This window comes from Sesamum indicum, linkage group LG11 (assembly GCF_026168435.1).
Source record: "Sesamum indicum cultivar Baizhima isolate 11 linkage group LG11, ASM2616843v1, whole genome shotgun sequence".
NCBI lineage: Eukaryota > Viridiplantae > Streptophyta > Magnoliopsida > Lamiales > Pedaliaceae > Sesamum > Sesamum indicum.
This window is the reverse complement of record NC_142667.1, coordinates 11,413,885-11,432,399: the sequence shown is the minus strand read 5'-3', so window position 1 is coordinate 11,432,399 and position 18,515 is coordinate 11,413,885. Positions and strand designations below refer to the sequence as shown.

Genomic DNA, 18,515 nt, shown 5'->3' with positions numbered 1-18,515 from the left:
AGTCAAACACTAGTCTCCTATACAAATAGGGATTCAAAATAAAAATACAAATTGAGTCACCATGCTAATCTTGAAAATAATAGTTTGAATAGGTAAATTTGTTTAATTAGATACAAACAAACTAAATTTAAAGTGGATAAGATCCCCAACAAATGAGATTCTTTTCAATTTAATAGTTCAAAAATTATTATTAGATCAAAATTACCATACCTCTATAATACATATGAATTACCACAACAGAAAAAATAAAAAAAAAAAGGATTATTCCAAGAATATGCATATCAACCCACCCACAAATCTGGTCTAATTGGTTACTAGAATCACAATCCTCAACAAACTCTCCTTCAAAAATAAAGTATAAATCTTCACTACTCCTTTTGTATATATATATATGTGTGTGTGTGTGTGTGTAAAAGCAAATTGAACTCTCTGAATTACTCTTCTTCTTGCAATGAGGGTGTCGACAGGTGTTTGTTTGTTGTTGCTGCTGCAAGTTACTGCAGTGTGCTGCAATGGTGGTGTAACTAGCACGTATGTCAGAAAACCTTATGCTTCACTTGATATGCCAATTCATCACTTTCCTTCTCCCCCTGGATTCAATGCTCCTGAGCAGGTTATTATGTATATTTTGCCTCGTTTTTTACGTGCGTGGAATGCAACTTATACTTAATTTTGACTAGTGCAATATATTTGTTGCTCGTTCTCGCTTACTAATATAAAAGTACGATGGTTGAATTATCTTTCCTTGTTTTCAGTTTTGAAACATGTGTAAGGGCAATTTTCAAATTTATGGTTGTTGGAGTTTGCAGGTTCATATCACACAGGGAGATCATGAGGGGAGGAGCATGATCATTTCATGGGTGACACCGCTGCACCGCAGTCCCAATGTGGTCAGATATTGGGAAGCAAAGGGCAATTTTAATAACCACCACAAGGCTCATGCTAAGACCACCTCCTACCGGTACTACAACTACACGTCTGGCTACATTCATCATGCCACGATTAGACGACTGAAGGTATGTGCCAATGGCCAAGATTGTCGATTTTGCTCTGTGCCGGCATGCACCCAACATTAGCATTAGTAGAAACAGAACAAGTAACCAAACCTCATTGTTTTTTATGACCTTTCAGCATGACACAGAGTACATTTATGAACTGGGAAAGCACAAGCATACTCGGAGATTTTCTTTCACGACTCCTCCTAAAGCAGGCCCTGATGTTCCCTACACCTTTGGCGTTATTGGTGAGTGTACACGGGACATTTTTTAGTTCATTGATTTACTGCATGAGTTATTGCTTATCTTATATAGTATGCTTGTAATATGCAGGGGACTTGGGACAGACATACGACTCGAATCAAACTTTTGAGCATTATGTGGCCAACCCAAAAAGTCAGGCTATGCTGTTTGTTGGTGATCTCTCGTATGCAGACGATCATCCTTTCCATGACAGTAACAGGTGGGATAGTTGGGGCCGTTTTGTCGAGAAGAGTACTGCATACCAGCCGTGGATTTGGACAGCAGGCAATCATGAACTTGACTTAGCTCCTGAGATTGTAAGAGCTTTGTTTCAAATTGCAACTATAGTATTCTGTATTATTGTACTTCTTTTTCTTCATTGGTGGTTGCTGTGTAGGGTGAAATTACTCCATTTAAGCCGTATTTGCACCGGTACAATGTTCCCCACAAGGCGTCGAAAAGCACATCTCCTCTTTGGTACTCGATCAAGCGTGCCTCAGCCTACATAATTGTCCTATCATCGTATTCAGCTTATGGTAAGAACCAACTAAGTTGTTGTTGCCATCACGGACTACATTCCCTTCTGTAAATGTTCAAGATTCGTCAATTTTAATTTTTCTTTAATCAGGTAAATACACCCCTCAGTACAATTGGCTTAAAGAAGAACTGCCAAAAGTGAACAGAGCCGAGACTCCATGGCTGATTGTCTTGCTTCACTCACCATGGTATAACAGCAATAACTACCATTACATGGAGGGTGAAAGCATGAGAGTTATGTTCGAGTCTTGGTTCGTTAAGCACAAAGTCGATCTCGTTTTTGCTGGCCATGTCCACTCTTATGAGCGCTCGGTAAGTTTCTGATCATCGATCAATCAACCAACTTGATACCAACTTGTGTGCTTCTGCTAATTCATCTTTCAAAGTTAGTTAATTTGTCAATTGAACAAACTTGTGAGCTTCTGCTTCATCTTTCTCCATTTGTACCTGCAGAAACGAATATCGAATGTGAAGTACAACATAACAAATGGACTAAGTACACCAGTTAGTGATGCTTCTGCTCCCGTCTACATAACAATAGGTGACGGTGGAAACATCGAGGGCATTGCAGACAAGTGAGACTTTTATCTTTCTCACACACCCGCATATATACTGGATTAGATTTTCTGCTGCATCATCTATTCCATTTCACACATACACAACAAAATGGCGTAAATCTGTACACATGCTGTGTATATATTAAATGGAATAGAAGATGCAATCGACAAATACACATTTTGTGAATGTTGATGCTTATATGTAAAATGCATGCAGCTTCACAGAGCCACAGCCTAGTTATTCGGCCTTCCGAGAAGCCAGCTTCGGGCATGCAATTCTTGAACTGAAGAATAGGACTCATGCCTACTACACTTGGCATCGTAACCAAGAGAACGAAGCTGTTGCAGCAGACTCTACCTGGTTCTACAATAGATACTGGTATCCACATGATGAAGAGCACAGCAGCACCCCAATGGACTAACTCAACCCAGTATTTAACTTAGTTTATCTGGTGCTGTGACTCTTCCATAAACACATTGATGTACAGTGCACTGCACAGATGACAAGCACCAGAGCCTTTTAATGTTATGCTGGATTTTGCCGTTTTAAGGAATCAATGCATATTTCCTACTATATATATGGAGTCGTATTATATCATATTTTATAAAGTATGATGGAAAAACCAAAAGACTCTCTCCATTGCCCAAAGTATAAATAATATATATTTATATAATAAAAAAAGAATAATAATTAATAATTTAATTATGATAATTAGGAATTATAAATTGTACGGCACAAACTCATTTAAACTGAAAGCAACGGAATGATGTTAACTAAAACCATAAGATTACCCCTAATGCTACGCGATCCAGAGTTACCCTGCAATTGTTCCATAATAATATACCAGCAATAAAACGCGCACGAGATGTGTTTGTTCACAATTATCATTAAAAATAAGAATAATAAATAAAACCAACTTGGTGCATTGACTATGGAGTCCCATAGGCGTCAGAATTAAGCCCAAAGAATCAAGAAAGGGAAGTGGCCACCAGTTACTACGTTAAGTATGCAAGATGTGAAATCGGAGGATTGGCACGGCATTGCCTTGGTGGATATCTAATTATATCAGGGCAAATTGCAATTTATTCAATTTATCTCCATTAAAATATAAAAATAGAGCAAAGTATCCCTTCACACGTGTGGTGTAACACACGCACTATATTCTTTTTTTTTTATTTATATCTTTATTATCAACAGACCCCAAAACAGATTCAATTACATTGTTTTTACATATAAAATATCTATATATATCTATTTCTCTCCCCTCCAACCCATCGCCTGCCTCCTCCCACTACCGCCTGCGATTTCCCTCCCCATACCCTTCGCCCGCTACTGTTGCTCCTCCCCCTCCCCTACTACTGCATTTTCTTCACCTTGGCCCCTCATCGTTGTGCTTCCCGCTCCCATATGCAGCGCATATTGCACACAATATGATGTAAGGGGATATTTTGTTCTTCTTTTTATACTTTGAGGGGTGTGAATTGTTAAGTTATTTTTCACATGGCGGTGTTTTGTAATTTTTAACTAACATAGAAAGATAAATTGTAATTTGTCTAATTATATTAGCCTAGTCCTGAAATTTATAAAAGTTCATGGTAAACTAGTTTACAGACCAATACATAAATAAGACGTGTAGAGTGGCAGGGTGATAAAAAAAAACGAGAATACCTTTCTTAAAATATAAATAAATTTAAAGTGAATAAGATCTCCAACCAATGAGATTCCTTTTTCCAATTTTAAAATTCAAAACTAACAAAAATTAATATTTGATCATAATTACTTTAACTGTATAGTCAAACACCCATATCATCCTATATACAGAATTAAATTACATAATATATATATATATATATATCCTCAATTCATGAATTTGATACATAAAAATTACCACAGGTGAAATTAAAAAAAAAAAAGGAATATTCAAAGATTATGCATATCAACTCACCCACATATTTGGTCTAGTTGGTTACTAAAATCACAACAAATTCACTACTCTTTCTATATATATAGATATGAGTAGAGGCAAATTGAATACCTCAAAAGAACCAAAAAAAAATAATAATAATAATAGTAATTGAGAGTCTGGGAATCGAAAACCCTAATAATTAGTGGAATGAGGGTGTCGACAGTATTTTGTTTGTGGGTGCTGCAAGTTTCAGCAGTGTGCTGCAACAGTGGTGTCACTAGCTCTTATCTCAGAAAACCCCATGCTTCCGTTGAGATGCCAATTTATCACTTCCCCCCTCCTCCTGGATTCAATGCTCCTGAGCAGGTCTTGTTCTATATATATATTTTTTCTTTTTTTCATATTTTTGTTACGGTAGAGGGGTCTTTTTTGACGCGTTATACTTTTTTTATAATTTTTAACAGAATATAGGGTTTAATTTTAAAATTCTGTAAGATGTTGGGTTAGGAATGAAACGAATTGAAATGGTAGGACTAATTTTACAATTTTGCTCTCATTGTTATTGATATGTTTTGTTTCATTAATCTAACTATGATGTTGTTATGAATTTGTGGTGCGCAGAATGCAATTGATAATTCATATTGACTTGTATAATAATTGTTGAATTACATTTCTGTTTAGGGATATTTTAGATTATATAATTCTTCCCAAAAATCGCATGTTTGATGAAAATTTCATAATGTAAAATATGAACATAAGAGGTGTTAGTGTAAATTTTTAAAGGTAAAAAGACTATTTTTAAGCATTGCTATATATATTCTAAAGCCTATTTTACTTAGAGTGATGGAATTTAGGTGATACAGATCATTTTTGGATGATTATTGAAATTGAGTTAAAATTGATTTTATTAAGTAGCTCAATTTTATGTTTTCTAGTAATTGAAAAAATAATATTGGATGTAAATAACATATTGTTTACATTTTACTATAATTTGAGATTGAACTGTACGTGAACTAATTTGATTATTTTCAAAATACCCCTATCTTTTTTCGTTCAACTTTCATTGTTTCTTTTGTTAAAATATAATATATTTATATATAAATAAAAATTAATAATACATATTATATAAAAGTTAAGTATATATTGTTAGTTATATAAAAGTTTAATGATATATTATATAAAAATTAAATATATATAGCATTTTATATAAAAATTAATTAATATAGTTTATATCATTTTACCCATCACCACCAACATTCATCTTCATAAAAAATAATTTATTTAATATACAAAATAAATATTAATATAACAAAACTAATAATATATATATATATATCCCCACCCCAAATCCTATTAGTCCCCCGCTGCCCCTCCACCCCGCCCAGCATCGCCCTTCCTCGTCGACCCAACACCAGTTCGAACATTCATCTTTAAGAAAAAAAGAAACTTACCCTAGCAACCCTCCACCCAACCCTAAAAGAAGAAAACAAAACCAACATTGCCCCCTACATCCCTCTCCCCTAACACAGCCAAACACCGTTACCCTTGCCCCTCTCCACCTCCCACGCCATTTTTTTTCTTATAAACAGAACAAAAAGAAAAAAGAATTTCAGAAATCGAGCAGCAAGCTAGAACAGAGCAAATCAAACAAAAAAACTTTATGGTGAAATGAATTTCAAAATAAAGTGTACAATATGTGCATCTTTTAAAAACAATCGCATTTAATAGGACTTGAGCCCGGTGTCATTGTCAACTCTTCTTCCAAGATGGAGAGCTTAAGAGGTTGTGTTTTTTTCTTAAAAAAAATCTGCCTTCCATCAAATCAAAGGAATCGGTGAATTGATTTTTTGGAGACAATGAGGTAAATTGCTTGATTTTTTATGCACAAGTAGAGACAATGAGATAAATTATTGGGGGATATTGAGGGAGGGAACCGAATTTTAATCACCATGTGGTGGGTCCAGGTGACACCACAATACGAGGGTGGTGGGCCTTACTGCAATCAGGTCAGGGTCGTAGTAAGAGATGGGCTTAGCGTGTTAAAATTAGACGATCCGAAATATATTAAACACATAATTAAGAAAGATTGTGTGTGATATCCTGCCTAACAATAACCTAAAGTAAAGTTGCCCTAACCTTATCTTACCATATTTATTTAGTTATGGTTGTTGGAAGTTGCAGGTTCACATAACACAGGGAGATCATGAGGGGAAGAGCATGATCATTTCATGGGTGACGCCACTTCACCCCACCCCCAATGAGGTCGTATATTGGGAAGCAAAGGGCAATTGTAGTGACAAACAGCAGGTTCAGGCTAAGACCACCTCCTACCGATACTACAACTACACTTCCGGCCACATTCATCATGCCACCATCAAAAGACTCAAGGTACGTACCTACGCCAACGTTGTCGATTTTGCTCTGTCCCCGCATGCGCACAACACTAGCATCATTAGAAACAGAACAAGGAACCAAACCTCATTGTTTTCTGTAAATTTTCAGCATGATACAGACTACATTTATGAACTCGGAAAGGACAACGAGACTCGGAGATTTTCGTTCACGACTCCTCCTAAAGTAGGCCCTGACGTTCCCTACACCTTTGGCGTTATTGGTGAGCGTAAACGGAGTTTCAATTCATCGATTTAGTACAGTAGTTACTGATGTTATACAGTGTACTTGTAATATGCAGGGGACTTGGGACAAACATACGACTCTAATCAAACTTTCGAGCATTACGTGTCCAGCGGAAAGGGCCAGGCAGTGCTGTTTCTTGGCGATCTCTCGTATGCAGACAATCATCCTTTCCATGACAATAACAGGTGGGATATTTGGGGCCGTTTTGTCGAGAAGAGTACTGCGTATCAGCCGTGGATTTGGACAGCAGGCAATCATGAACTTGACTTTGCTCCTGAGATTGTAAGAGTTGTGTCTCAAATTGCAACTACTATTTTCTGTATTCTAGTAGTTCTTTTGTTTCATTGGTGGTGAGTTGCTTTATAGGGTGAAAATACTCCATTCAAGCCATTTTTGCACCGGTACAACGTTCCTTACAAGGCGTCGAAAAGCACATCCCCTCTTTGGTACTCGATCAAGCGTGCCTCAGCCTACATAATTGTCCTATCATCTTATTCGGCTTATGGTAAGAACTAAGAATGTTATCATTTCAAGTTGTCGTTGCCATCACGGACTACATTCCCTTTTGTATATGTTCAAGATTCGACGTATCCATACACTAATTTGTTTAATCAGGTAAATACACCCCTCAGTACAATTGGCTTGAAGAAGAACTGCCAAAAGTGAACAGAGCTGAGACTCCATGGCTGATTGTCATGGTTCACTCACCATGGTATAACAGCAATAACTACCATTTCATGGAGGGTGAAACCATGAGAGTTATGTTCGAGTCGTGGTTCGTTAGGTACAAAGTCGACCTCGTGTTTTCTGGCCACGTTCACGCTTACGAGCGCTCGGTTAGTTTCTGACCATCAATCAATCAACCAACTTGATATAAACTTCTGGGCTTCTGCTTCATCTTTTCTCTTACGTATCTGCAGAAACGAGTATCGAATGTGAGGTACGACATAACAAACGGACTATGTACACCAGTTAGTGATGCTTCTGCTCCAGCCTATATAGTAATAGGTGACGGTGGAAACATCGAAGGCCTTGCAGACAAGTGAGACTTTTATATTTCTGACACACACACACACACACACACAAGTATACTGGATTGGATTTCCTGTTGCGTCATCTATTCTATTTCACATATACACGACAAGACAAGACGATGAATCTCTATACACATGGAGGTGTATATGTAAAATAGAATAGATAATGTAATGGACAAATTCGCACACTGTGAATGCTGATGCATATATGTAAAATGCATGCAGCTTCATAGAGCCACAGCCTAGTTATTCGGCCTTCCGAGAGGCGAGCTTCGGGCACGCACTTCTTGAACTGAAGAACAGGACTCATGCATACTACACTTGGCATCGGAACCAAGACAGCGAAGCTGTTGCAGCAGACTCTACCTGGTTCTACAATAGATACTGGTATCCACATGATGAAGAACACAGCAGCACCACCCCAGTGGCTTAACTCAACTCAATATTTAACTTAAGTTTTTCAGGTGCTGTCATTCGTTTTTTTTCCGTTTTTGCTGTTCTTGATTCCAACATGACGTAAACTGCATTTGGCGATTGAGCTGTCCCTCGCACGTACAAGATGATTATGTGGATTTGAGGATACGGATTTCAAATTCCTTATAATAAATGCTCCGCACTTGTTCTCGGTTATTTTCATATAAATTAATGATTTCAAATCCTACAATTCTCGTTTTGAATTATATGTTGATCAATTGATGAATTTCGATTTCTTTGGATGTGAATACATTTGAAATCCTTTTTTTTGAATCGTTTGATTAGTCAATTTTAAGAATTTTAAGAAGACAATAATTTAAAAGAAGTAACACAACTGATACAATTTCTGCAGAAAAATGTCAATTTCACGGAGAAAAAAGGGTTGTCGATGAAAATGGCATTTCCAACAAAAATTGGACTACTTGTGTTATTTTTTCTTTTAAAATTATTGTTCTCAATTACAAAATTAAAATTAAAATGAACCAAAAGTTACACCGCATCACAATTACAAGACGGACGGGAAAATGCATGTATAATGATGTTTGCCGAACTTAATTCTAAGCTGGTACCGACTTCTGGTTCAAAGTATGTTGAAAATAATATTTATTAAACTGTTTAAATTAAATTGATTTTAATTTAATAAACAACTTTTTATCAATTTCTATAACATATTAATAAAATTATAAATATTAAATTGCTTTTTCAAATGCTCTAACTTCAACTTTTTATTTTTAAATACTTTCAACTTACTATTTTATCCTTTACCTACCTCTATCATATAGTTAAGATTAATTAATTAATTAAGGCCATTTCAGTAATTCGCCACATCCTCATTGAATTTGGTAAGCTAGCATTTCCTTTTCTTCTTTAGCTTCCTTCCTTTCTTGGAAATATTAAATTTTCCCTTTTTCTTTAGCTTTCTTCTTTAATACTTTCCTATTCGAAAATGACGACTTTTCTTTTTTAATTTTTTTTCCTCCATTTCCTAATTTTTTTTTACTGAAATAAAATAAAATCACAAACAATCAATCACTTAACACGTCAAACTAAAATCATAGAAATATATAAATAAGAAATTTCAACTTAACATAATACGGGGCTCTTATATAAAGTACACTAACGATTGAAACATACTCGATGCGCGTGTGTAATTTATGTTATATTTATCTAATTAAACAAAATGGATGATTTATCAAAATAATAAAATACATTATTTTAAATGTCCATAAGTGTAAAGTAATGTTGAGAAAAAAATATTAAAGAATATACGGGAGTTGTGTATTATGAAGTCGAGGTAAAGACTCTTAAAACAATTATTGTCCTGTTCTACTGCTTACAGAAATGCAATTTGTCTTCTAAGATACGACCTATAATTACAAAGCAGTAATAACACAAGTTTTGAGAAATAGCAAACCGAACAATATTTTTGAAACTCTCTTGAATAAAGACATGATGTTTTATTGCTTTCATTTTGAAATGCTTTAAAATGCTCTCCCAAGTTGATTCTATGAACTGATATTGGAGGGCCATTTATGGAAGTTTGAAATGTATTATTGAATAGACATGTTCAATATAAAAGATGTCTTCGAACCATTATGACTTTTTATCCGAATGGACGAATCATTTCACTCGAAAAAACATACCATTTCACCTAAAGGGTTTCACCCAGTGAACACATCACTTCACCCAAAGAACAATCTATTCGGTTGATTAGACACAAGTGAATAATAATTGGGCATCATCATCCACTATCCATGTGTCATGGGCTTGTCATGCATAGCACAACGTAATCAATCACTTGTCACGGTTTAATTTGATTGACATAAATTTTAAATAAATATATTTTTAATTTATCATTCACAATTTTAATAAATAATTAATAGGAAAAATTAATTTAGGAGGCAATTATATTGTTTAAAGAATATATATCTCAAAGGGCATTTTTAGTTAATAAATATTGAGGCAATCAAAATTAATTAATTTAATGGAGTGAACCTTAATAAATAGTGTGTATAAATATGTGTTTTCTTTTTTGTGAGGATGATTAAAAATAAAGTAAATTATAGCAAATGTTTTTAAATTTTTTATAATTATAAATATTTATTATTTTTTGAAAAATTACAAATATTTTTTTAAAATTAATATTCATCTAACAAATACTCTCTCCTAACAGTCTATTATAAGTGAATATTTGTTAGACGATCGTTTATTTAAATATATTTATAATTATATTAAACTTTAGAAAGAAAGAAAAACTGTTATAATTATCCTTCAAAATATGTGGTTGAGATTGATAAGGTTAATGAAAATGGAAGACAGCACTGTTGGATAAAATGGATTCAATTGAATTGAATGTTGATGTGCTTGAGAGGACGGCTCGCAATGCCGTCTGAACTCCGCTATGTCAGAATGGGTTTCAGTCTGCCCTGCTTGAAATAATAATATGATAAATATAATATATTTTTTTTAAATTATGTATAATAAAAAAAATAATCGATCACACGAATAATACTATCATTCAAGTAATTTGTTTTTAATAAATTCAAACAAATATCCCACGTGCCGACAAAAACTCGAACTCAAGCCTTTATGAAACTTAAAGACAAGACTCAAGTGGCATGCTTTCTTGTTTTCAAACTGACAGAAACTGCGAAACGAATTCAAGTCTCTTCAGCTAGCAATCATCTCATATTTTCAAAACACACCCAAGAAACATTAATCACACTAAATTCTGCGGGATCCCATGGCCAGGACTCTGACAGATCGGCCGATAACATGTAACTGGGGAATTTTAACAGCTATTTTACTGGCAGTTTCTCTACAGATATTTCTCTTCTCATCATCATCTCCCGGCGTGCTTCAAATCCCCCCACCCTCTTCCGTTTTGCCTGCTCCGTCCAACGGCAGACTTCAGGTGGACAAAACCTCTGATCTGAAGCACGTTTTTGCCTACTATCAGCGTTTCTTTTCACGTTTTGTGGGTTTTTTTAATTACAGGAAGTGATCAAACTAGGAGAAGGACTGCTGAAGCAGCCAGAAGACGTGGCCGTGGACAGGACGGGAGTGGTGTACACGGCGACGAGAGATGGGTGGATCAAGAGGCTGCTGAGAAACGGGACGTGGGAGAGTTGGAGGCAAATTGAGAGTACGAGCTTACTGGGACTAACCATTACGACGGACGGCGCTGTGGTTGTATGTGATGCAGAGCAGGGTTTGCTTGAGGTTAGTGAAGAGGGTGTGAGGGTTCTTGTGTCGCATGTTGATGGTGCCCAGATAAGGTGAGTCCATGCGTTAGAGCCTGGATTATGTTCTTCCTCATGATCGGATTCTTTTATGACAAAATTTTTTCCATCTTCTGCTATGTTTAGCGTATATGTATAAAAAAAAAAGAAAAGAGTACACCATGTAATCTTTTAGGCTTAATTACACTTTGTCATTCCGTTTTTAGTTTGGTATTTATTTTTTTTTTTTGTCAAATAAAAATTTCAACTTTACAAAATTTGTATTTTGCTATTTATAACTATTTTTCAATCAAATTTTTTATCGAAAGAAATTACAAGTAGTGCATATATGATATCTAAGAGTTATATGATGTGATATATTTAACATATACACAACAGGTGCTGTTTTCTTTCCGACAAAAAAATTAATAAAAAACGATTGTATATGGCAAAGTACAAATTTCAAAAAGTTGATATAAAAAAAAATTTAATGATAAAATATAAAAACGGGTATAATTTAAATAGCAAAATATTATTTATCCAATCTTTTATATATGTAATGTGTGTATGTTGAATGAAGTAAAAAAAGGAATAGTGGTTGCAAAAAATCCAATCACTCCCACATATACTTTTTTACCTCATTTTAGATATTTTATTGTAATTTATGTTGTGATCTTTACCTACCTATATCTTACGATTTACCGACGGGGGGTTTTTGGGGGATTTTTTTTTTAAAATATTTGAAAGTGTTTGTGACAATTTAAAAAAATTCAATTTCAAAAAATCAATTTTGAGACGTTGGATATGTCAGTTCCTACTTCTGAAATGATTAAAAATATATTTTTAAATGAAAAAGTAGAAGCTATGTTGGTTTTTTTTTTTTTTTGTTAAAAAAAATAGTGCGGGGAATAATTAATTTTTTTTATAATGCGAGCTAATGAATTATACGGACATATAATTATATCCTTTATAACGAGCATTTGAATCTCGTATAGTTTCAAAACACAATACTAAACTTTTATATTCTTTTCACAATTAGGTTCGCGGATGATGTGGTTGGATCATCCGATGGCACACTGTATTTCAGCGTCGCAAGCGCAAAACACAGCTACGGGGACTGGCCACGGGACATGGTGGAGGACAAGCCTCACGGTCAGCTTCTAACGTACGACCCTTCATCGAACGTAGCATCTGTGCTTCTTGAAGACCTCGGATTTGCAAACGGTGTCGCCCTCTCTGCAAACGAGGACTACGTAGTTGTCTGTGAAACGTGGAAGTAAGCATACATCCATATTGATTTGTATTTGTTCTTGCAACGCTGGTTTGTTGATGAGTTTGGAACTTGCCTTGTCTGTGTGTCTGATTTCTGGATCAGATATAGATGCTTGAAATACTGGGTGAAAGGGGATGTGAAAGGGCAGACAGAGATCCTCATTGATAATCTTCCTGGAGCCCCTGACAACGTAAAACTTGCTCCAGATGGCTCTTTCTGGATCGCCTTGTTAGAGGTACTACCAAACCACTTCAAACTTCAATTACCTTATTATCTCTATTCTGATGATTGGTACTGTTATTGCATATTTTCACACATATACTACTGTGTATGGTATGATTCCCAATTTTAACTTAATAGTTTAATTTAGTTTAAATTGTAACGAGCCTCGCTAAGGTTTGTTTTAATTATAAATATTTTCTCATTGTTTGAAAAATTATAAATATCTCTTTAAAATTATAAATACCCTCCTACAATGAGATCTCATAGAGGAGTATTTTCGTGGGGTAATTTTAGTTTTTTAAACAATGAGGGGGCATTTGTAATTTTGACAAACCTCAGGGAGCTAGTTGTAATTTACCCTTTAATTTAGGGTAAATTACAATGAGCTTTCCTAAGGTACATTATAATTACAAGTATCCTCTCGTTATTTGCAAAATTACCATGTTTTGAGTTTAATGAAATTATATAATTCCTGAATTGTATTTTTTTAAAAAAATTAAAAAAAAATTTGTAAGGTGGATAAAAAATTTGAAAAATCTTAAAGAAGATTCCCACTTATTTCACAAAAAAAGTTTCAAAAAGTTTTAAAAAATATGTAAAATTATAATTTATGGTCCATAAGACGTTTTTATCATTTTACTACAAAAATGAATGAAAACCTAACGGATACTAACAGTCTGGACAAGTTGTTTGACGAGCGTCAAAATTAGAAGGTATTGGTAATGTTATGATCATTAAAATTTGAAGGTATTGATAATGTTTTAAATAATAAAAAAATATTTATAATTATTCTAAATTTTATGGGAGCTCACTGTATATTTTAGTTTTTAATAGAGATAGGCCTCAATCACACTTTGTGTTAGAAGATTCCCATTGTCTCCAAGTTCACAACTCATAATAGAACAAATTTATTAATTCAATGATTACATAAATAACCTTGAGAACAAATTTATTAATTCAATAATTACATCAATACCCTTAATATCGTGGCTTATTGTAAAAAAATACCTCGAGATTGAAAGATTTAACCGACATACCTTGCATTCATATTTTACATCGACATTCCTCCTCGACTCTCTAGTTTTTACAAATATCTCTAATATAAAATATGACTACAACAAGTGCAATACAGTATAATTTTTCCTTACATAAGATCGCCAAGATTGTCGACTTTTGGGTGGAATTTGAACCAATTACTTATAATGTCTATGTATGTTGTGCAGATTGTTCCAAATAGGCTGAGATTTGTGTGCGGATCAAGGGCGTTCAAATACTTGATAAGGGGTATTCCGAAGCTGGGGCATTGGGTGGTTGGTGCATACAATAGAGCAATGGTAGTGAATGTAGGAAGCGATGGGAAGATAATAAGGGGGTTCGACGATCCAACGGGGAAGGTGATGGCCTTCGTGACATCTGCGCTGGAGTTCGAGGGGCATTTGTACTTGGGGAGTCTTCACACTGATTTTGTGGGAAAATTACCATTGTAACGTACAAGAGAGCTTTGTTCATACTTGGTCGAGTTTGCTATGTGTGCTCAGACGTTCGAGTGTTTTGTAATAATTTCTACTTTTATATGTAAATAAGTTATTAAAAAATGTTGTAAGTTACGTGTTAGCAAAAGTTGGTGGGTAACTGCTTATTAGTTGTAAATCAAAAACACTCTTTTCAGCTTCAATAATAAACATAATTTATAATTTATGTTGATTTAAAAGGTAATTTTGTCCTTTTGTGTTCAATTTACTTCACTTTTTAGAATAACATTAAAATGATTTTTTTTATATTTGTTATAATTATAAATACATTCTCGTTGTTTATAAAATTACCGATATTTCTTGATTTTAACGGTCGTCTACAAACTAACTCAAGTTGTTCGTTTGTGTTAGGATTTTAATAATTTTTTATGATAAATTGATCAAAATGTTCTTGTAAATTAAAATTTATAATTTTATTTATTTTTTAGAGGGGAGTTTAATTATCCCTAACTTAAAAAAGAGCTAAAATTTCAGGGGTATATTGGACATATTGTCCCGACAGCAGCTTTTAAGGAGTTGTGTCGACACGACGAATCTTTAGTCATCAAATTAGGGTTTCATATTATCTGCGCCTCTTTCTCTGTCGATTTCGAACTTAAGGTTTCTCACCGAGAGAGAGTATCATGGGTCACTCCAACATCTGGAACTCGCATCCCAAGAATTATGGCCCTGGTTCACGCACCTGGTCTGCCAAATTTTTTAAGCTGAAAAATTTTCTAATTGTTTCGTTTTCGCTTCTATTTGCTAAGTCTTTCTATTTTTTTTGTGGTTGATTTCAGCCGCGTGTGTGGAAACCCGCATGGGTTGATCCGGAAATATGGTCTGATGTGTTGCCGGCAGTGCTTCCGTAGTAACGCTAAGGAAATTGGGTTCATTAAGGTCGGTACTTTTGTTTTGTTTATGTTTTTGCTAAAAAATTAAATTGCTGGAAATCTGTTTTAAGTTGTTGGATTTACATGGTGTTTAATTTCTTAGGGTTTTTTTTTTTTTTTTTTCCAATTTTTGGTGTTATATTTGATGCCTATTGGTTCCTGATGCTAGATTTTTGTTATGGTCTGTTGGAGGTAATCTAAGTGTGTCAGCATGTTCTTCTGATGGATTTTCTCTTCTAATTGGTTTTGGGTTGCTTTTGCACTTAACGATTTTGCAGCTAATTGTCGAGTTCATTATGACAAATTTCTTGCACTTGGTTTGATAATATTAAGTTACTATGAAATTAATAGTCACTTTGAGCAGTTCGTATCATATTAATAGATTTCAAATTCCACTTTACATATCGAATAATCCTTTGATCCATATCTTCCCTACAATTGAAGTTCTTTCGTTACACAAACAGTAGATTTATCATTGGGGTGGATTTGAGGTCCACTTAATATTGGACTCATTTGAAATCATTAACTTTAAATCCTTCTCTTCGATCTAAATTCTTCTGTCCAATTGTCAATTACTAATGGGAGTGGACATAGTTTAGTTTGTTTACCAAACTGCTGAAATTGAAATTTTCTGTTATTGGTTTGTCTCACCTTTTGTAAATATATATATATATATATATATAAACATTAGATATATTATATATATTTATATGTAGCTAATTTATTTAGTTTGTTTCCTTTTTCATATTTTGTCAAATTCTATTAACCAAATACCAAACCAAACAGACTAATTTGGTTTGATATTCATTATGCCAGTTTGGCAAACCCAATTTTCAGTTCAGTTTTACAAATTGCACAACCATAATCACTGATTTGTGATTTGATTGTAAAAGTTGCCCCACTATCTTAATTTGGGGCCCTGCTCTAATCATTTCCTATTAGATGAAAACTATGTCATATTATCAAAGCATAATATCATCACTTTTACACTGTAAAATTGTGAGAAACTAGAAAAGTGGATCATCGATGTACTTGTTGGCAACTTGGCATCTAGAACAGTTTCCTTTTTTTTGTTGTTTTATGAAAGTCCAAGCACTGTGTGAAACTGGTATTTGCTTGTTTTCCCCTATATCTGTGGGAGATATAATATGCTATCTTGATTCAGTCAGATGGCTGATGGGTTTTATCCAAGAATTTTTGTAATAAAATGATTCTTATGGATTTCATTTTTGGTAGATGGATTCTGTTTCCTCTGATCTGTGTAGTTATTTGAGATGAAACTAAATATGAACAACCAACTCACTTCGATTGTCTTGAATGTGCCATGTTTTATGTATCTGCCCAACTTAAATGCCCCAATGCTGACATTGTATTCCATTTGTATTTCCAGTACCGCTGATGATACATGGACGGCAAAGGGCTCAAAGTGAAGTTCTTGTGACGTCGCAAGACAAATTAGAGAATTTGTTGGTTTTAAGATGAACGCCTTCTCTTCAAATTTTGTTTTTGAGTTTCGTTTCTCTTTAGACAAATAGATTATGTTGCTATAAATGTTACTGCATTGAAAGTACTTGAATATCAATTTCGTTCCTTTTTGCATGGATGTGGGATACAAACTCCTTTCTCTGCGTGCTTTCTTCTCCTTATCAGGCAGTTTAAGTCATGGAATATGAAATATCTCATACTATCCTTGCCATTCTAAATGCAAACTTGGAGGAGAATCAGCTCGAAAGTTGTGTGTGGTTAATATCAGCAGAGTAGCTGAATTATTAGAAGCTAATTTACTTTTGTAAGAAGAATCCATCCTGGCAATATGGATTTGGAAGCTGAAACATGATGTGATGAGCTCTTGAATGCTATTACACTCTAAAAACATTTATGTATGTGCACATATGTTATTAAATTCATATACTTTGTGTATTTACATGAATATTTAGATAATACAATGTATCTCCTAGCACTATGGCCATGATTACTTATAAATACCCCTGGGCCCTAAACTTGATGATAACATTTACCCACTTGAAACCAACGATCGGAGGATGGGATTTCGCTTTAGTTGCTAAATGGTTGAGCAATCACAATTGTATTCTTTAAGTTTGGGGGCACTTGCTCACTTGGAAGTGCTGTCAGGTGTTAGCTCGTTTTATGTTGATTCCATCTCCATACCTGACCTTGTCATCACTAGAATATATCATATATTGTACGTTTCGTGATTAATTGCTCTTTTTTGCATCTCATTCATCACTAATATATGAAAGGGATGAGTTCAATTTGGACCCCTAAAGTTAGTTGCTTTGATGTGGCATTAGAATTTGAATTAACCGGTGGAGATGGAGTCGTCGTTGGACAATTTTAGCTCTTCTGTTATATCTATATATCTGCTGCATCTCAATGCGTACTTCTCCATTTTTGCACCTGCTCGCCAAAATTGATACATACATAAGTATGACAAACTTTTCGGCCAAAAATGTCTTATAAACTTTTGTCACTCTCCCCAAATTACTAATCAAAGTTAATTTTTAAACCATTGACCACTGACGGCCCCAGAGGAAAGGAAGTTTGGTAATTGCTACATTTTATAATTTTGGGTATATGATAGTTTAGGGGTGACTTAATAACTTTTTTTTTAAATAAAAAAATAAATTGATTTTAGCTAAAATATTTTGTTCTCTCTCATCTCAACTTTTCTTTTGTCCTCCTTTCAACTTTCATGTCCCTTTTTTTTAATATTTTATTAATCTAATTAATTATTTCAGTTTCTCTGAACTCTATTATTTCATACTATTTTAAATTATTTTTCTTTTTACTAATCATAATTCAATTTCCGAAGAATAGTTAAACCTATTTAGTTTCATACATAAAAATCTAATAATTTTATTCAATTATATATTTTGAAGATATAAAAACATAGAGCCAGTGGGCCAAAAATGCTAATACTTAAAATTTAGGTTGTATAATATAATTTACTTTCTTGGATTCATCCTAACATACAAATATTCCCTCTTTAC

At 34.1% G+C, this 18,515-nt stretch overlaps 4 protein-coding genes across 4 annotated transcripts; all 4 read left to right on the top strand.

The window, feature by feature from the left end:
• The first annotated feature begins 426 nt into the window (after positions 1-426).
• LOC105173699 (purple acid phosphatase 5) lies at positions 427-2,843 on the top strand. The gene is made up of 8 exons (XM_011095555.3): positions 427-613; positions 810-1,016; positions 1,132-1,243; positions 1,329-1,555; positions 1,636-1,774; positions 1,867-2,087; positions 2,229-2,350; positions 2,550-2,843. Exons 1-8 carry the CDS (start codon positions 452-454, stop codon positions 2,752-2,754), a joined length of 1,395 nt encoding a protein of 464 aa, XP_011093857.3. The 5' UTR covers positions 427-451; the 3' UTR covers positions 2,755-2,843.
• A 1,544-nt stretch (positions 2,844-4,387) lies between these two features.
• LOC105173700 (purple acid phosphatase 5) lies at positions 4,388-8,530 on the top strand. Its single transcript, XM_011095556.3, has 8 exons — positions 4,388-4,605; positions 6,421-6,627; positions 6,742-6,853; positions 6,932-7,158; positions 7,243-7,381; positions 7,492-7,712; positions 7,797-7,918; positions 8,136-8,530. Exons 1-8 carry the CDS (start codon positions 4,447-4,449, stop codon positions 8,341-8,343), a joined length of 1,395 nt encoding a protein of 464 aa, XP_011093858.2. The 5' UTR covers positions 4,388-4,446; the 3' UTR covers positions 8,344-8,530.
• A 2,475-nt stretch (positions 8,531-11,005) lies between these two features.
• On the top strand, positions 11,006-14,811 carry LOC105173698 (protein STRICTOSIDINE SYNTHASE-LIKE 4). The gene is made up of 5 exons (XM_011095554.3): positions 11,006-11,298; positions 11,382-11,662; positions 12,645-12,881; positions 12,981-13,113; positions 14,324-14,811. Exons 1-5 carry the CDS (start codon positions 11,128-11,130, stop codon positions 14,585-14,587), a joined length of 1,086 nt encoding a protein of 361 aa, XP_011093856.1. The 5' UTR covers positions 11,006-11,127; the 3' UTR covers positions 14,588-14,811.
• A 345-nt stretch (positions 14,812-15,156) lies between these two features.
• On the top strand, positions 15,157-17,103 carry LOC105173697 (small ribosomal subunit protein uS14z/uS14y/uS14x). The gene is made up of 3 exons (XM_011095553.3): positions 15,157-15,317; positions 15,412-15,511; positions 16,895-17,103. Exons 1-3 carry the CDS (start codon positions 15,256-15,258, stop codon positions 16,901-16,903), a joined length of 171 nt encoding a protein of 56 aa, XP_011093855.1. The 5' UTR covers positions 15,157-15,255; the 3' UTR covers positions 16,904-17,103.
• The last annotated feature ends 1,412 nt before the right edge of the window (positions 17,104-18,515 follow it).